The 20,300-nt window shown below is 40.8% G+C and overlaps 1 protein-coding gene across 1 annotated transcript in view; it reads right to left on the bottom strand.

Annotated features, from left to right (window-relative positions):
* The window catches only part of kif26ba (kinesin family member 26Ba), an 84,067-nt gene that overhangs the window by 13,475 nt on the left and 50,292 nt on the right, over positions 1 to 20,300 (bottom strand). The window contains exons 6-14 of the mRNA XM_039794834.1: positions 12,140 to 12,355; positions 11,395 to 11,488; positions 8,046 to 8,191; positions 7,662 to 7,778; positions 6,337 to 6,523; positions 5,319 to 5,514; positions 1,624 to 1,795; positions 644 to 982; positions 364 to 540 (exon numbers count right to left, since the gene is read on the bottom strand). Of these exons, the coding sequence (XP_039650768.1) occupies positions 364 to 540; positions 644 to 982; positions 1,624 to 1,795; positions 5,319 to 5,514; positions 6,337 to 6,523; positions 7,662 to 7,778; positions 8,046 to 8,191; positions 11,395 to 11,488; positions 12,140 to 12,355 (1,644 nt within the window). The remainder of the gene's footprint in view (positions 1 to 363; positions 541 to 643; positions 983 to 1,623; positions 1,796 to 5,318; positions 5,515 to 6,336; positions 6,524 to 7,661; positions 7,779 to 8,045; positions 8,192 to 11,394; positions 11,489 to 12,139; positions 12,356 to 20,300) is intronic.

Below are 20,300 nucleotides of genomic sequence, written 5' to 3' on the forward strand. Positions count from 1 at the left end.
ACGGATCATAGAGGAGCTATAGGCGAGGATACACCAGAACAGCCTTCCCAGAAGCCGTGCAGCTGAAGGAGTTGCTAACTCCGCCCAAACAGCTGTGACGTATTCATGTGACGCTTCAGAGGAAAGGATGTCTCATCTCTCTAAAACACATTTGCTCGTTGTCTCTCTCCTTGCATGATTTCCTCGCATCTCTCCTGTGCCTCTTTGGTGGGAGGGACTAAGACGCGAGGAAGGGAGGCAAGTGGAGGAGTCGCGGATGCAATTTAAGGGACATGAGGTGCACCGCATGTCTTTCGCTTCTCTGGTATATTAAGTTATTTACTTTTAAAAACAATAACAAAGACGACAGAAAACTCTCCTCACCTCCTCGCTGCCGTCAATGCAGTCCAGTCTCTCCTGCAGCTCAGCGAAGGTGTTGCACTTCAGGCACTCGGCTCCTTCCTCTGGGACAGGGGCCAACGGCTGCCCAAGCAGTGACTGACAGGGCTGAGGCAGGGGTTGAGAGGGGCCACTGGGCTGGTCCTCTGGCTGAGACTGCACCTGTTCCAGCAGAAATCACAGAGACGTAAGTTTCAATACAACAAACATTCTTCTGATCACTGGTGATGGTCTTAAACTCTAAATGTAAATATATTTAAATTACCTTGTTCTGGGCTCCAGCTGCCTGACTTTGACTTTGTGTTTGATGCTGCTCTGAAGTTTTACCTCGAAGCAAAGTGGGAATAATTGGCACAAATTCTGGTGGTCCCTCATTGTCCGTCAGCTCTCTATCTGACACCGCCGCCCCGTTCGGGCCCACATAGATGACCGTGTCACATGACTGCTCGCTGCTCGAATATTCGTCAGGGTCACTGGACAGTCGCAGCAACGGAAGGTCAGAGTCAGTGTCACCGCGGTGATGGAAAGGTCGCAGATGGGTCGGACGACGCATGCGACCCTCCTCACAGGAGCTCTCTCCTCCAGAGGAGCTGGACGTGTATTGCTGAGGAGGGATAGAGACAGACGAGGAGGCAGAGTAGGTGGTGAGAGAGAAAATTCCCTTTTTAGATTTGCAGAGTGTGAATTATTATTTATTTTTTTGCCTTTAATTGACAGTTTACACTACAGAGACGGGAAAGATGGAGGAGAGAGAGAAAAGGATGACGTCCATACAGATCCTGGACATTAACCTTAGCCAAGTAACTTTAATTTAATTCAATTATTCCTATTTCTATCACAGACTGGCACTTTAAGGTATCTACTGACTTCAGTTTTTTACTTTTTATTTTTCGAGCTCTGAAACCATCACACCTTTTTCAGTTTGAAATAAGTGAGCATGAGAAGCAAAAGGTGAGAGAAGGTGTCAGCAGCACACATGGTTCATGTGATGAAAAGGGAGAGGAGCGAAGAAGAAAAAAAGCACAAGAACTCCAGAAATAAAACATTATGTGGTGCGATATCAAGAGCGATGTCAAGATTATGAGCAGGATGTATGTTTCATTGTTAAGACTGACATGGACACTAATTAACAACAGTTACGTGTCCATCTGTTAAAGCATCTTAAACTTGAACTCAATGTATCTAAAGTTTTAGTTTCATGGAATCCCAATTTGAATGAAGCATTGAGGTTTCATCAAAACTCACCACTGTGACTTTAGTTTTCTTCTTTTTCATGCGGAGGACGCGGGAAGCAATCTGGATGGTAGAAAGGGTTTCTGAGAAATCTCTGGGTGAGGCAGAGATGTGAGCAATCATGGTGGTCCGGCAGTTCATGTTGCCTAGCGACTCCCTTAGCAACATGGTCAGCTTGCTGTCCCTAGTAACACACATACACCGAGATATGAGCACTAAAGACACGCTGGAAATGCACACAGTCACTCAAAGTTGTGACAAAACTGGTCGATTTTCCAACTGACCCCCACGCATGGCTGACATTTGACAAATAATTATTAATAGCTCGTCTCGGTTACAGTCTACTCTGATGACAAAAACACTGGGCTAACACATTCATTTGCTGTAACTGAAGCTACAATATTTAAAAGGAAAAGTCAATAGTTATTATTGATTATGTTAATTGATTAATGCAGCTTAAAGACATTAAAGGTTGCTATTCCAGGCTAAAGCTAAGACATTCTTAAAAGAAGCACTCTGGATATTATGTAGTCTAATATTGGGAGATGATCTATCTCCAAGAGAGAGATTATGCTCGCAGATGGGAGAGTAAAAGTAGGCTGTGTGTTTAAGAAAAGATTTTCTCCTGGGTGGGCTACTGCAATCATTCATAGCTGTGTGTGTGTGTGTGTGTGTGTGTGTGTGTGTGTGTGTGTGTGTGTGTGTGTGTGTGTGTGTGTGTGTGTGTGTGTGTGTGTGTGTGTGTGTGTGTGTGTGTGTGTGTGTGTGTGTGTGTGTGTGCGTGCGTGCGTGCGTGCTGAGGCCTGCAGGCTGACAGTGAGTAAAGCTCCTTTGTGGCCCAATGCCTCACGCTGCTGTCCCCCTTTTCTAAAAACACAGCCTACAGGCATGTCTCACACACGTATGTGTGCATTCACATGCACACACATACACACACACACACACACAAGTATGTATACACTCCGATCTTGACCTCCTCTTTCTCATCGATGCTCTACTCCTCGCCTCTCTTTTCTTCTTTCTCGGTTTGCTGCCTCAGGCTTCAGTAAACCCTCTTCTCTCTCCCTCGATTTATCTCTATCTCTATATCTCTCCCTGAGATTAATGTAGGTAAATTCATGACTCATGAAGTATTCATTTGCATGTTAATTCAAGTGCTGGGGACGTTGGACTAGATCTTACCTCCCAGCTTGTGCTAGATTTATTACCATCTTTTTTGTAACATGATGCTCTCTATGATTAAAACTTGCCTATAATGAAAGCGTCATCTACATTCCGAGATCACTGCTACAAGAAGCTAATATTAAGGAACACGCTTGAAGAAGCAGGTTGTTCACTCACAGACTTTTACTTATGTATGACTGAGCTAATACATTAAGACAATCTAAACTTTACTGGAGTTCGCTGAAATGTCTATGCTTATATTGCTAATATTAAGAATTGCAATGGTTAGTTGGGATATTGGAGTGTAGTAGAGCAACTGACTGTGTGCCTGGAGTTTCTTGCATGACAAAGAGACTCCAGACAGCATAGGAGATGGGTTTCAATGGTAAAATTTAGGGAGCTGCAGATGGAAGGGGGACTTTGTCAGACAGAGAAATACAGCAAGCCAGATGGAAGTGGTCTGATTTTGGACAGGGAGCTGTAGCGAGTCCCTGATGAGAAAGTTTAGGAATGTGAGAAGAGCCTTTAAATCTGCATGAGCATGTTGTGGCTGAAACGTTGTCTGTCTGCCATCACACTGAGATGCTTGGGTTCATGTCTGGGCAAGGGCCAAAGCGTTGATTTTGTGGTAACAGAGAACTGTCTGTCCTTTTTTCTTGAACTGGAAAGCTACAAACACATGACAATGTCTACTGATCAGCTGGCACCAGTTACCTAGCAACAGTACTGGATCAAGAGTGGGATTATAAGAACAGGATGGGACCCGATCCCAAAAGTAATGAAGCACTGAGAGACACTGTGATGAAGTTAATGGAGCAGAACTCTTGAAATCAAACTGGATTTAACACATTTATGGTTTCAGTTGGTCGGTCCATCTCTTTGGTCCAGACTGAAATATCTCAACTTAACTATCAGATGGATCGTCATTAAATCCTGTACATTCATGATCCCTGGATGATGAAACATAATGACTTTGGTGATCCCATGACTTTTCCACTAGTGCTACCATGAGGTTGACATTTTTGGTTTCTAGTGGACTTTCTAAACAACTATTCACTATTCAGATATCCATAATGCCCCAGTGGTGAATCTTAATGACATTGTTGATCCCTTGACTTTCCCTCTAGCACCACCAGCACATCAAAAATAATTTGACTTATCCAGTGAAATATCTTAACATCTACAAGATGATTTGGCACAAATTTTGCTAGCCTACATTTTGAACATTCATGTTCCCCGCAGGATGAATCTTAATAACGATGGAAGTGAGGAAGTGAAAATTTCACATTGTTGAATAGTTTGCTTTATGAACAAATACCTGCAAAATTCCCATCAGCCTCAGTACTTTCTATATATAGCTAATTCAATGACTTTAGAATGCTAACATGCATAACTTGGATAATTAACAATGTAAATATTATCTTCTTATTATCTGCTTACCTACTTAACAGTCATTGCTACCATGTTTGAATGCTGATGTTAGCATTTTTAGCATTTAGCTCAAAGCACCACTGTGCTTACTTAAAGTCAAGCCTCACAGAGCTGCTAGCATTGCTGTAGACTCAGGTCTTGTTTTTTTTATTAATTTTGGAGGTAATGTTTAGTTCGTACCTTGGTTTCTCCAAATGCTAGCTACTTTAAAATGATTGTACTGTATGACGACACTGACCCATCTTTCTCTTATATTCCAAGGAAGAAGTTAATTCAGCTAATGGCTACCAGCTGCTCAAAAACACCAACAGAGAAATATTTTCATTAATGGCTAGTCTTATATATCCTGCTGAGTGTTCCCCTGCAGTGACACACTCCACCCGTCTCCACTGACATCCACGTTAGCTTGTGCTCCATAGCCTTGTTCAGTCATTTGTGATTCCGTGGTGACCGTTATGTTGATCCTTGGTTCTAGAGAAGTGGCAGTAACACGGCATACATTGCTTAACCAGACCAAATCCCCTGACAATCCGACAACAGTCTGAGTCAACAATGCCAAACCAGACTCAGCACAGCTTTGCTTGCAGCTTCAGTGTTAGGTGGCAGGTTGTTTTGCAATGTAAATGCAAAAGTTGGTGATTAAAAAAAAACAGCAGGAAGCACAGGGCTACAAAGCGCTTTAGGACTGTAGAAGAGGAAGGAGGAAGGAGGGAAGAAAAGAGGAATTAAATGGAGGTAAAAGGTAAAATGAGGACATTTACAGCTCTTTCCTCTATCTCTCCTTTGCTCTCATTGCCAGTCAGTTAACCAACAAAATGAATATGATGAATATGTAACAGCAGCTGTTGTTTATAACAATAAGTCTCAACTTGAAATCTCTCGTCTGCTTCTCTCTCTTCCTCTCCTCCAGCTCCAAAACATCCTGCTTTCCTCCTCATTTCACCCTTTAATGCTTTTTCTCTGAAATTGTTAACTAGGCCTCTTGGATCGTCTTCTTTGTTTAGACCTCAATTTCTTCTCCTTACTTCATTCAAAGCATCTTAGCTCATTTCCTTACTGCTCTCCTCTTCTACTCTCCTCACACACACTAACAGTTGCAAACATCAGCTTACTTGTATGGGATGTGCTTGCTCCCGTTGACCAGGGCCAGGATCACGTTGCCGAGGGCAGATAGGGAAAGGCACAGAGGGGCCGAACTTGGCGAAGAGTTCTCCTTGCTTTTGCCCCCTGCTGCTCCTCCTCCTCCAAGTACTTTGACATCACAGCTACCCAGGTCTAGCAGGTGGAGGCGACTGCGACCCCCTGACACTAGCAAAGTGAGAAAATATTTTAAAAGACAGGAAAGACAGAGGATGCTGGAGTACAAATGAAAGTCGAGCAAAAATTCAATTAAAAAATTCATCTTTCAGTCTTTGATTTATCTAGTGACCATTCTGCAGGTTCAATTTTCCCCAATTAAAATCCTGATAATCTTTTAAAAGGTGCTCAATAAAGAGAAGTGATTTGTGAGAGTATATGATAAACAACTGAACTATATCATAAACAAACAAATTAAATTTCTGTGGTAGTACACACGCGCACACACGCACACACACAGTACACACAGTACACAAACATTTCTGCCTTATTCTCTCACATATGCATGCGTTTAATACGAAAAGTAATTATGAGCACTTAAATTGTTATATTCAGTGATATTTTGATCAGACATTTGTCACAGTCTCTCTTGGTCAAACACACAAAGAAACTCTACCCCTGCATTTTTATTGATGTAGACATGAGTGCATGTGTGATGTGACTGTGAATTAATCTAACAAAACATCTATATAAGAATCACGCAGTCTGTGACAGGTATGTGTACAACTCTGTCAAGAATTCTGATGCTTAAACTCCTTATTTATCCATAGTGACTACAGGTAAATACATTGATCTGTCTATAATTGTTGTGTACACTCGCAATATTTCAATAGTAAACTGCATGTTTGCGGCTGCTTTTATTCTAATATGATTAACAGATGAAGGACTCACAGCAGGCAACGTGCGATGGTGTAGTATCTGCAGCAGTGTAAGTAGCTGTTTGTTTGTTGTTAAGTATTAATGTTAATAATTATTAGAACAAACAGTACTTACTCCCTCCTTTGCCTGTCTTTTCCATTCGATACTGGTATATGTGTAATGTAAACAGCATGTGTGAGTTTCTGTGTTCTTCTTCGGTGGTGTTGGGGCGTTGACTACTGTGGCGAGCTGCTATGGCTGCATCCAGAAACCAGGCTGCCTTCTCTGGGGTCGGAGCACGCAGTTCAGACTGGTTCTGGAGCTGGAAAATGTGTGGGAAGAGAAACAAATTGTGAATTTAAAGAATAATCAAGAGCCAGACAAGAGGGAAGGTACCATTTAATCTTAGCCGAGGCTCGGATAACCTACCAAGAAGTTTCCAATTACTGTTAATATTGTGTTATATGAGGATTCGTCATGTACTGGATTAATAGGCATATTCAAATAAAGCATTTTGCCTGCAGGTATCAGAGACAGAGATAGAGGGAAGCAGAGGTGAGTAAGACAGAGAGAGAGAGCGTGTGTGTGTGTGTGTGTGTGTGTGTGTGTGTGTGTGTGTGTGTGTGTGTGTGTGTGTGTGTGTGTGTGTGTGTGTGTGTGTGTGTGGTACTGCAGGATATCATTTCTGATGAGATTATGTCAGATTAGTTAAGGATTACACAGATGTTCTTGTATCAGACTCTATAATCCTATAAACATAGAACTGCAGCAATGTGCACACTATTCCCCCTCTGTCACTCAGTTAATTTTTGGCGCTCTTCTACATAGACTCTATCCAGACTGCTATGTAGTTACTACCTTCAAATGAACAATACAAATTATAATGGTGATAAGATTTAGTGTCATAAGTAGCCTTTTGTTGTCTGAAACACGCTCATTAAAGTAGATTGATTTTAGTAAATTCAAAAATGTCCCTGTCAGCCAAGTCAATTTAAAAAAAGCTTTTATATAAAAAGACAAAACACATACATTTAGTCTTCGTACTTATTTATCCTTTTTTGTTTGTGATGTCAAGTCTTGCACTTGACACTGTTCTTCTTTGATTCTGACTTAACCAGTCAGAAGCTCTAACCCTATTTGAAGTGTAACAGCTATTTCTGAACCTGGTATTTTAAAAGATTCCTGGTTTATTTTGGAAATGAAGGGACTCTAATAGCCGATACTAAAGCTCTCATTCTGTACCTGCTGCTTCAGTGTGTGCATAAGCAAGCTTGCACATCTCACAGTAGCTAAAACAAAAAAGAACTGCCTGAGGCTATAAAGAAACAAAGGTAAAGCATATTGGTACAAGGCTGTTCATACACACACTCGCAGGATTTAATCTACAGCAGCCACATTACATCAACGAATGCTACACAATGTGTGCACGTGTTTGTGCCTGTGTGTGTTTGTGTCTTTACCTGCATGCCACAGATGGGGTCCTCGCACAGGTAGACTCCAGGTGACTGTCCATCCTGTAAGCTGCCTGTCGATACTTCAGACAGCAAGTCTTTAAGGTTCTCCTCTTTTCCCCAAACCTACACACACACACACACACACACACACACACACACACACACACACACACACACACACACACACACACACACACACACACACACACAATAGTTACAAATATTAGTTATTATAGGCAACTGATGTCAGATACGACACTGCAGCACTACAGCTACTGCCACTACCACTTACTGCTAGTAGCCTCCTTTCCCAAAGGTCTGTATCAGTAATGGCATCTGTTTAACTCTTCAAGGAACGTTTCAAATTGAGGTCTTGCCAGTAACACTGACCTCAACTGCAGAGACGCGAACAGAGAAGCGTGCTCCTGTTTTCTCCTTCCTCTCATTGATTAGCTTAAACAACCAGGAGATGGCACAGGGGATTATACCCAGGGTCTGGAGAGAGTCATCACGGCCAATCATGGTGTAGGATTTACCTGGAAGAGACAGACAACAACACAAAATAGGAGAACAGAAAAAGATGTCAAAAAGAACATCATCAAAAAAGACTCCTAGGGAAAAAAAGTGCTTTGTATGAATAACGGAACACTGCAACATATTGACTATGCTACAGGCAATAAAGTTCTAAAGCTCTGTGTGTGTGTGAGTGTATGTGTGTGTGTGTGTGTGTGTGTGTGTGCGTGTGTGTGAGTGTGTGCGTGCGTGCGTGCGTGCGTGTGAGAATTGTGTGCATTTTAATGCCTGATCATGCATGTTCACCCGGAGCCTCCAGATCGGTCCCTTTGAGCCACAAGATGATGATTACCCCCGGCCCACACACACACTGTCACACCTGCTCTGGCTGTCAGGAGTAGGAGATCAAACACACACTTAAACAAAGCCATATGTCACGCCTAACAATCACACCAACACAAAAAAACATTTGCAAAAAACAGAGGACATCAAAAGCCTGACTCGTGTGATGCAGGGTAGATAAATGTGTTCAGCTTTGTTCAGAGATGGCATGGAGGGGCGGTTGTCAGCTACACTGTAATTTTACATTGTTCTCCCTCAGTGTTTCCTGGAGCATCTAGACTTACTGTCAAAACAAAGATGCATTTCATGATTTGCCACAAAAACTTGTTTAAAGCCACACTGTGTCATTGACTTTGATTTAACTGATTTACCAGTTGATTTCTTTAATATGACTCCCTCAGTCATAATGGCTCTATGTAGTATTGCGACCATAGCAACAGAGCACTTGAACAACCCTCTTTTTTCTTTTTGCCTTTCAGGACTGTAAATAAGTAGTAGAGTGTTAAATGACACATCTACGTGAATATATGCGTTTCCTTCTGTTCTTACTACCACAGGCTGTCAGGACGTGGTCAGTAACACAACACTGCAACATAGTGACTCTATGCTACAGGCGATAAAGCTCTGTGTGTGTGTGTGTGTGTGTGTGTGTGTGTGTGTGTGTGTGTGTGTGTGTGTGTGTGTGTGTGTGCGTGCGTCGGCGCGTGCGTGTGGTGGTGGTGTGGGCGGCGGTGCGTGCGTGCGCGGCGTGTCGTCGGTTGTTGTTGTGCGTAGCGTCGTCTCCTCATGTATGTCTGTGTAGTTGATGTATAGTATAGTATCCTTGTAATTGGTCTCATCAAGCAGAGCTGCTGATACTGTCAGAGAGAAAGTGAACAGGGTGAGAAAGTGTAAGAGAAGGAAGCAGTGTGAATAGGTGAATGCTGGCTTGTATTGTAAAGCGCTTTGAGTGGTCACTAAGACTATAAACAGTATCAGTATCCTTTTCCCTATTCAATGAAAACCTGCTTTGTCTTTGTGAAAGTGTGCATGTGTGTGTGTACACGAATAGACTTGCGTCTGACTACCCATGTCTACAGCCACGGGCCACAGGGCCGAAGATAAATGCTCGTTGTGTTACTATCCCCATTTTAATTAGGAAAAAGGTAATGCCGTTATAATGCAGCCTCATTAAGATCCATGGCCTTAGGTGAGCTATTTAACAAAGAATGATCTCTGTTTAAACCGTAACCAGCAATGTCAGAGCCACTCCACAGCATTAATATACAGTAATATTGATTAAAAGAGCAAACTCGTTTTTGATGGATCATATAAAAGCCCTTGCAGTATTAAAGCCAGATAATCTTGTCATTTAACAAAATCAAACACTGACAATAAGAAGTCTGTTGTTTAGGGGCATGTTAGGCATATTGGTTCTCACAGTCATATTATACACAATGAATCATCATCATAAATCATGACAGTCATTTTCATGTGTCAATATTTGAAAGCTGAATAATAAGCATGTAAACATGCTGAGATGCAAAACATTGATGTAGACCGGCTGTCTGATGTGTACATCGTGTTGGGTTAAAGTCTTGAGAGATCTGTGGTGATTATATATGCATTTGTTTGTTTGATCTGTCCTATACATCGGCCTTTTTGAGAAAGAAATGGGCAGGTTCTGCTCTCTGCCTACTCTTTAGCATTCTTGTTTGAAAATATTGACCGAAAGAAACCTAAATCCTGATTTAAAGGAGAGTCCCTATTTAGAACAACTTAGGTCTTATTTTCATATCTGGCAATCCTTCTCATTCCTAGACTTACCATGCTTGCCGCAGTTGTGTGCACTCATGGTTTTCCTGTGCAATGAGTTTGTTATGGACATCACAGGTGTGTTATGCCTTTTTATTAGAGAGTGTACCAAAACCCCAGGATCAGTGCTGGGCTGTGAGGTGATTTTGGGGTAATGGTTGCATTTGGTATAACAGTATCACATGAGAAAAACTAAACTAAACTGCTGAAATTATTTTACAACCTGTGATTGTCTGACTGCTCATGTTTTCTGCCTCATTGAACCTTCATGCTAGTGACTTTGCCATGTTCCCATTCTTAGCAATTACTCTAATGAGTTATTGTAACCGATGGTAATGACATAAAAAATGAAAAAAATAAGACCCAGGTTGTAAATTACCAAAACTACTAAAATACAATATATACATGAGTTCTCTTAATTAACATATTTGAGTTTGAATTTTGGTTTTTACATAGAACGTTATCACAGTTTGTTCCAGTAAATGGCTCGGCCGTTAACACAGAAGTATTCTCTGCTGAACTGCAGCATTTAAACTCTCTGCTTTGTCCTCTGCCAGCAGTTCAAGGGGTCTTAGAAACTCTGTATGAAGATCACAAGCCAAGAAGGGTAATGCTGATTGTATGTACAGGGATAAACACAACAGGGGCTGAGCTATCTGTGTGTGTGTGTGTGTGTGTGTGTGTGTGTGTGTGTGTGTGTGTGTGTGTGTGTGTGTGTGTGTGTGTGTGTGTGTGTGTGTGTGTGTGTGTGTGTGTGTGTGTGTGCGCCAGTGCATGTATGTGTGTTCATGTTGCAGTGTGCAGTAAGGGGTCCTGACCCTTTTTAAGACAGCTTCTCTAAAAACCAGCTTCAGAAGGATTAGAGAGAGAGAAAAGAATACAGAAACACAGACAGAGCAGACTGAGAATGCTCTCAGCGTCAGCAGACACTAATCCTCTTCTTTCTCTCTCTGATAGATGAGAGCCAGTGAGAGACAACCAAATGAAAGACTGACAGACACACTGATGGTCAGACACACACTAAAGATGACTCACAACAAGCCACACATACTCTGATTTTGTAGTCTGCGTTCATGTGTGTGAGAGTTACCCAGCTTGGAGTGTCCAAAGCAAAAGACACAGCCATCTGCTCCGTTCACCACTGACTGAATCACCTCAGCAACCGTTCCCGCGCACACCTCCGCCTAGCAACAGGCAGATACAGAGAGATGAGGGTCAAGAAAAGCATAAATACCTAAACCTATAGATACACTTGGTTTGTTAGAGCAGCGTTTAAAGGATGTATTTGTGGTAGCCATAGAGGGTGTTAACATTTGAGTGAGATTAAAAAACAAGTACTGTAGATGATGGGTGTGTTTCTCATTAGTGTCGTTGTTCCTGCATTTAGCATTAACACTAAGTCAGCAGAATGGGAAAGCATCATGTTATGTCGACTTGGGAGCTTAGTGCCTTATTCCAAGATATAAGTTATTCCTATTGCTGTTACAATTAATCCAAAAAATACAAATTTTTATTACATATTAGTATCAGTTGGTTAACTAGGGAAACCAAATACAGTGTTTAGCTCCTTTTACATTTTATATTGACTCTATCAGTGCTAAAGGAATAGTTTGGAAGTTAGCTTAGCACTAAGACTGGAAGCAGGGGGAAAGATCAGATAGCCTGGTTATTTCCAAAGTTCAAAAATACACCTTATCCAGTCACTATAATGTCAATCTGTCTGTATCTATAATTATTTTAATAAAACACTGTCTCACGGTGTAATGTCATTAAAGGTTTTGTTTAAAATCACATCCAAGTCTTTTGTTTTATAAGCTCACAATCTTTTATCATACCTGTGATGCATCAGGAGGGAACGCAGCATCAAAGGTGAACATCTTTGGAGGGACCTGATTGGCTCCTGCCTTTTTCTGGGAGGCAGTGCTTGGTGTCTGATTGGCTGAGGGTTCCATGATGGTGATTTGTTTCTTCCTGGGATCCACTTTAAGGAAGGAACTGGACTCTGCTGCGTCCGACTGAGACACTGGGCACACACGCACCATCACTTTCACCTGAGGGTAAGACACAGAAAACACATATTCAGATACTAGTGAACATAAAATAGGACAAAGACACCTGCAACGTTATACCTCACAAAAACCCAATACAGATTAGTGTATATGTGCCAGTCACTAGAAAGAGACAAAAAAAACTGTCCAACTTCTCCTCTACAGTGCTTAACCAGCCTTTAGATACACATACAAATAGGGCCAAAAAAATCACTGAAGCAATCGGGATTTACATGTCATGTTCAATTCGCCCGTATTCACTCGTAGAGGAGCCTGTCTTCAAGTATTTGCTGTATGTACTTGAACCTCGTTACAACCCCCTGTCTGTGGTTACAACATGCCATCCCGTCCCCATATGAGGCAAACTGTTGTCCCTTCCATGTACAACCAAACACGGACGTTGATGGAGCACGAGTTGAAAGCTGCACCCTCCGTTTCACTAACGACTGATGGTTGGACTTCTCGTGCTACGGAAAGCTATCTCATGGTGACTGCTCATTTTATTGACTCTGAGTGGGAAATGAAAGCGTCAGTTCTACAGACGCGGCCCCTGTATGAGCAGCACACAAGCACTCACCGAGCTGAGAAGCTACAGGAGGTTGTGGCAGCGTTGGTAGAATTTTTGTTTTGTCATTATTCTATGTAATTTGCACTTTCATAAATAAGAGATGCTGTATTTTCAGTTTAATAGCTGATTGTTTATTTTGTTTACAAGTTACAGATGGAGTCTGGAGATGATGTGGGGTAGGCTACTTATTGTTTACTGTTTACATCTTACTTTACACACTTCAGGCTGTTGCAGCTAGCTCAGGGGAGAAACTGTATGACACTAGGTGGTACAGCCTGAGACATCTGCATTTTCCCTCCATTGTACCGAAATCGTACCGAACCGTGATGTCTGAAACCGAGGTATGAACTGAACCGTGACTCAAGTGTACCATTCCACCCCTAATATATATATATATATATATATATATATATATATATATATATATGAGATATATATAACTCATCTATTAATGTGGTTCTTATTTTAGCCATATTGGCATCACTGCTTAATCTTACCCACTTACACTTTCAGTTTTTTTTCTGAGGAAACCTACCCAACAACTTTGAACAGATTTGATCGTTCTGAGGGTTTGTAGTTTAAAGGCATTAAAACTCATCTGTGCCTTAGCTGAGACAAAAGACTCCCAAAGAGTCACAACATTTAGTTGTTTAGTTTAGACTTCTGTGAATATGCTCTCACATCACCTTATTCGCCCTAAGTGCTCCTTCTACCTTCCCCTCCTTTACATGTCACTCTTTCCTTATCTCTTTTCCCTCTATCCTAATCCCTTCCCTTTTCTCTCCTCAGCCTTCCTGTCTACCTTCAGCTCACTGCCACATATCAAAAGCCTGGAGTGTAGGAATCCTATTTTAGCTTTCTCTTCTGCTCTTACTCCCACTCCTGTCATAAACTGTTAGCAGACACAATTTACCGTCTGACAGCTACTGTTGTTTTCTTTGATATCAGAGCAAGCAAAAATGCTGCGTCATCGAATCTGAGTGAGTTCCAGAACATTTTACCACATAAACAACATTTTCGCTGTTAGTTCAAAGTTTTTTAAAGTTTGAACTAGCAGTCTATTATTGCTCTCTTGCTCCTCCTTTTGGCTCATCTGGGTGAATTAGTCTTTGTCTCTTTTACTCTTTTGAGCCGTCAGTGTCTATATCACTCTTTGTTCAGACTGTCTGCCTTATTCTCTCAGTTTGTCACAAAATCTTTCTTCCTGCTACATGCTATATGATTATCCAGAAGATTTACCCCAGATTTTACCTTCTGACAATTGGGAGAGAGGCTTGGTTAAAGCAGATGAATGGTGCAGAGTGTCAGATGCAATGAGAGCTTTATGGTTTCAGTCTTAACCACTACAACTGTCTCAGAGACTGATCATCAAATATATTTGATATTTACACTGTGACATTGGATGGATTCTGATATGTGTGGGGATAGTGATACATTATCTAAATCTGATTACCTTTAAGAATTATACTTTAGTGATGGTGGTCTAGATTTTTTTGCTTTCTGTCACCCTTCCACTGGTTGGTAGTAATGCATTACTTAGTAATGCATAAATCCTTCAAATTCTTTCTAAATACAAAAGATGTGATGTATGGGAGTGGATGGTTTTGGGTTAAGGGCACATTTTACCTAGCAGAGCTAATTAACAAGTAATATACTGTAACTACTTAAACTAATGTGATTACTTTCTCAATGAGTAACGTGTAATGAGTAATTGACTACTGTTTTCAAGTAGCTCTCCCAACACTGCTTTTTTCTAACATCAACAATAGAATGCTTTTAGAAAACAACGCATGTGCGTGTTTCATTATTGTAGTCTTTCAAATGTTGAATCTTGCAATAGGAAATAAATATAACAATGCAGGCAGAGTCAGACCCGTGAAAGCAAACGTGGATCTGCAAAGTAAAAAAAAAAAAAAAGGATAAGGATTGTAAAGACAAAGATTCTAAAGAGTTTCACCAGACTGTAAAAAAAAAAAATCAATGGAAGTTCAGGCCAAATTGGCTACAGCTCTGAATGCTGACAGCACAAAATGCATAGATTGTTTTGGACAAGACAGTTTAAGGCATGACAGATGCAAAAAGCTAAAATGTCCTATAAACAGCAAAGCAGCTGACAGTATACAATACACAGGCTGACAGGCAGAAGATATGCAATTTCTCATCCTTCCATTCTTGATGTTGCGAGTTGACAGAAACTGAATGAATGCATCATTAGTTTTTGCCTCTGTGAGACTAGACTGTCTCATTTTGGGAGGCATTGCAGGTTCAGTTAGGCCCTCAATCCACAAAAGAACACCAATGTGTGGATCATACAAAAGATCCAAACTATGAATGAGGATTCAGTATCTGTGTGTACCTGTCAGTGAAGGATGGTACAGACTCTAAACCTCTAGACCTCGAAAAGGATAAGTGTGGCATAGAAAATCAAAGGATGGATGAATAATAGTGTAATAGTATTATACAGTGTACTAAGTACTGTATCTCTGCAGCGGTCAAAGTCCTGACATTTATCATAGATTGAGAATACACAGGATACTCTGTTATATTATATTGTTACTTTACTCAATGTCTGCTAACTCGACCTTACCTAATAGTGTACTATGACAAATAAAATAAAAAAGATATTAAATTTATTTCTGATCTTATTTTACCATGTGGGCTCAGAGGTGCAGGGTAGATGAAAAGAGACTACTGTGTTTATGTGGCTCCTACGAGGGAAGGAGAGAGACATCTTTTATCTGTTTGTGCTTGTTAGCACAGATGAATCCTCGTCTGAAGTGTGATTCTACACTGACTGCGCTTCCCGTTAAACATCACCATGGGGTTACGAATCACACAGTAATCCCAAAACACTCCAAACCCCACTGCACTCTGAGATAGAGCATTCACAGAATAAAAGGAAGACTGTTAGTGAGTTAAGCCATACATTAATTTACAGACCCATTAGCTGTGAACAGTGATGTGATCATAAATAAAAATGGGTAAAACAATGAACACAAATCAGTGACAAGAAAGAATATTCAAGTATTTCTTTTTCCTTTTTGTCTGTCAAATGATGGCAAATGTACAGCATAGTATATTCATGTTTGAGCTTGCAATATTAATTAATTAACCTCCACCGCATTACTGGGCTGCTAGATAACATCAATAACATAACAGCACTTTTCTACAAAAGAGAAAATTTGGTACACAGTATTAGCTATAAATTATTTAATGGTCACTTAGAATCATAAGTGTTGTATATAAAAAATGAAAGCATAAAAGCCTAGTGGTAACTAATATTCTGTCCTGTAAAAAAGCAAAAAGGCAAATAACATTCTAAGAGCTCTTACTATGTTGCTGTTTATATGCACATTTCTCTGTCACACACACACACACACACACACACAAACACACACACACACACACACACACACACACACACACACAAAATACAGCACATTAACAGGCTTTCCTTTGGTTGCATCATCAAATGTCCATAGGCCGTTTAGGAGAGTTGGTTCAGTAAATTTTGTCAGTGAGTGTTTGTGTTAAAATCTTTCTCAGATGAAGGTAATTGTACGTGTGTAAAATTAAAAGTGTAGATGAGGGTGTGAGATAAACTGAGATGCCACCCGAATACAGAAAATATGTAACCTTGGTAACCTGGAAAACCTAGGATACTAAGGCTTAATGTCAGTTCAAGAGGTCCATAGTACTTCACACACAAACTCTCTCTCTCTCTCTCTCTCTCTCTCTCTCTCTCTCTCTCACTCTCTCTCTCTCTCTCTCTCTCTCTCTCAAACACACCACACACACTCACACATAGATTAAGTGCTACTCCCTCTCCTGACCCCAATAAAAGAGCCCTTCAGTAAGAGCCTGGGGGGAAGGATTTTACCATTGCACGCTTTACAAGGCGTAACTCATAAAGACTTCCCCCCTCTGAGAGCCCATTTCCTCCTCATGTCTAAAGAGTGTGAAAGGTAATAGGTGTGTGTGTGTGTCTGTGTGTTTTCAAACCGATGCATCAGCACAATTATGCCACCTCTTAGGAGATGGCATTTCTTGGTCTGGCTATGAAAATTGCCTTTGGTCTCCAGCAACAAAAAATCCCACTGGTGAATCAATAGATCAATACTATGACAAACATGCAGGAAGAACACAAAGCTAATGGATTTTTTGTTCTTCTATAATAAAGAACATAGGAAGAGAGAGAAAAAGTTAGTGGTGTTTATTTCAGAAAAGAGAGATGAAGGTAACTAGCAAGAGAAATAGGTCACTAATAGCTCTCCAGATACTAACACAACACTAACAGTGTGTCCACCTCTGCTAATCGCTGATACCTTCATCCCTCTCGTTCTCTCTGCCCTCTGCTCGCTCTGCCTCCCACTTCCACAACACCTATACAACTTTCCTTTCGTCATTCTCTCTTTATGTTTGAGAAACATTGCAATGCTCGATAGCACAGCCCACCCACTCCATTTCCACTGCTCCCTCCATCCTCTCTTTGTCTCATCTCCCTCCTCACCCTGTCTTGCCTCTCTCCCTTCCCTTCAGAACAAATGACAAGACAAATCACAGCCTTTTCCTATTATCCGTTCTATACTTTCTTCTCTTCTCTCACACTTCATGCTGCCGCGAATACTGATGCAAGGTGGTGGTGAGCTGCAGAAATGAACACTTATAGAAAAAAACAAGTCTCTGTGTGAATCTTTCACTTCCAGTTGATTTGCAGAATAATTGATATATGTGTTCTGCTGTGTGTCTAAGCATGTATGATTACTATGTTCAACATACAAAAGTGTAGGCTGTGTCTGTTTTAAACGACCACTGTGTCTGACATACAGGTCCGCTGATCATACCTGGAACAGCTTGGGGGTTCATTTCCATGCTAAAGGGTACATGCTATGACAGATGTTGAGGCAAGGAGTCATGTTTTTTTTTCTTTTCTTCTGAAAATCTGACCCCTAATACTGTACACACTCTCTTGGATAGACAGCTTCCTGTTCCTCCACTTTATACACCACACTCAGACACAATGAAGTCTTTGAGCCAATTTAAGTAAAGGAATTCAGCTAAACAGCAACAAACAAGCCTGAGCTGGGAGAAGATTGTCCGATAGTCCCTCACAGCAGTGCTTTATTGGCTGGAAAATCAATAAGAGACTGAAACTGAGCTCTAATTGGTTCCCAAAGACTGCAGAAACACACATTCCTGCAAACACATGTACAGAGAGATAGATTCAAACATCATATGGGAATAGCAAGTTTAGGCTTCAGATCAATTCTAATATTACCGAATTTATTCATTCCAGCTCAGCTCACAGTATTGTCAGTTGGAAGTACTGCAGGGATCTTACAACCCTGAGGTCTGAATTTGTGTGTAGTTCGACAAGGATGAGCCACTACATTATATAACCTAAAAGACCTCTTTTATACCAGAAATGGTGAAAAAACAAAGCATTGTAATTTTGAGTAACATGTCTTCGGAATGTCACTTGGATATTTTGTTTCAAGTGACTGACATTTTCAACGCCCTCACTCAGTGTATAACATGAGAGGATGCTGACATTATTGTTAATTCCTTAGTCTCGCAATGCCAGACCTATCTCCACAGCACTGCGGAGGAACATTCCTGGATAGGAAAATAAGTAGCGAGCGTGGCTCTGCAAAATGGTCTTGGAAAGGAACTTGTTTAGGTGGAACATTTGCACCCCGCAAAAAAAAAAACACCACATAAAATATTAAATGAAGTTAACTGTTCACACAATACAGTAACGTGAGCTCTTTAAATTAGCTGGATACATGGTTAAAAGTAATATGCTCTTACCAGTATATCGCCGTGTGTATTTTGTCCATAGCAAATCCCCACCAAAAGGTCCCAAAACATCCCAGTTAGAAATTAAATGCCGTAAACATATTCTTTGTAAATCTTTACAATCATTCCCTGAATAAACCAAGCAGGCCTGCCTGGTTGCACGATCCAAATTGTTCTTACAAACTTGCCATTTTCAGCCTGTAACGTTGCTCAGAGGTTCCAGTTAATGTTGCTCGATGCAACCGGGTTTTAAAGTTAACTCAAAGACAGCGGAACGGGAGGGACATCCAGCGGAATTTCCGGTGGCATTGGAACTATCCCGTAAATAAACCGGCGTCGAGATAGACTATTAATTCCATAAAAAGACCAAAGCCTGATAAAGCTTATTTCTCTGTAACAGCCATCTATTGTTGTCCAAACATGATTCAAAATACAGTATATAAGCCACACTGTTGCACTGAATGAGGTGTTCTTTTGTTATGAAGAACATGGGCACTGTAGTATATTTTGAGTCAATCCCAAATACATTCTTCTTGATAAATACATAATTATTTGCACCAATTCAAGGATTTTTTACTTCTGTTTAAGTAACATTTGCTAAACCTACAGTGCCCCACTTTTTTAGAAAATGACTGGGCCTTTTTTTAAATGAAAATGGCTCACGTGTGTGTGTGTGTGTGTGTGTGTGTGTGTGTGTGTGTGTGTGTGTGTGTGTGTGTGTGTGTGTGTGTTTTGACAACCATGCATCCAGTCCTACTGACTAATACTGACAGCATTAATATTTCAGCTACAAGGTGGAACAAAGTGGCTACTGGATTCCCATAACAGACTCACTCACTCATTTAGATACTAGACACACAAACACAGAGATAGCATGAAGACACACAAATGCCCGTGGAAAATGCACTTGCACATGCTCACTCATGACACAGACACACAGCTTGTGGCCTGAGAGGGATCGTAGCTGCTATTAAAAATTGATTAGCTGTCATGGTACAATTTCCCCCCAAGGTCAAGTCGCAATCTGTAAGTGTGCATGTGTGTGTTGGCTGCAGAGATGAAAGAGGTGGGGGGGAAAACTCCCACAGCCCTTCATTGTCATTCAGATATGGAGAAGAGCGAAGAGGGTGGGGATAAAGGGATGGTAAGGAAAAAGATAAGATGCATTCGCTAAAAAGGAGAGATGAAGTGAAGATGGTTGCAAAGGAGAGAAGAGGAGACAAGAGAAGAGAGAGCTATATTAGCTTTTATAATATTTTGACAATATTTCTCATCCCTCTTTAGATATTTAACTGTGTTTATGTATTTATTTGATAGGGACAGATACAGTATGCATAGACAAAACTGAAAACTATCCAATGCAAGAAGTGTTTATAGCGGATGCTAGTTTGCAACAGGCTTTTATGAAACTAAGAGATCAGAACAGTGAGGGTAAAAATAAGATATATTTGATACAGCAAGATACAATAAAGTATCTTAAACAAATTTAAAAACTAGACATACCTACAGGTTTGTTGCTAAATTACAGGATTTGGTAGCTCTCTTAGAAGTGGTGAAGTTTGCAGCAAATTGGAAGTGATG

Source organism: Perca fluviatilis, chromosome 3 (assembly GCF_010015445.1).
Source record: "Perca fluviatilis chromosome 3, GENO_Pfluv_1.0, whole genome shotgun sequence".
In the NCBI taxonomy this organism is placed as follows: domain Eukaryota; kingdom Metazoa; phylum Chordata; class Actinopteri; order Perciformes; family Percidae; genus Perca; species Perca fluviatilis.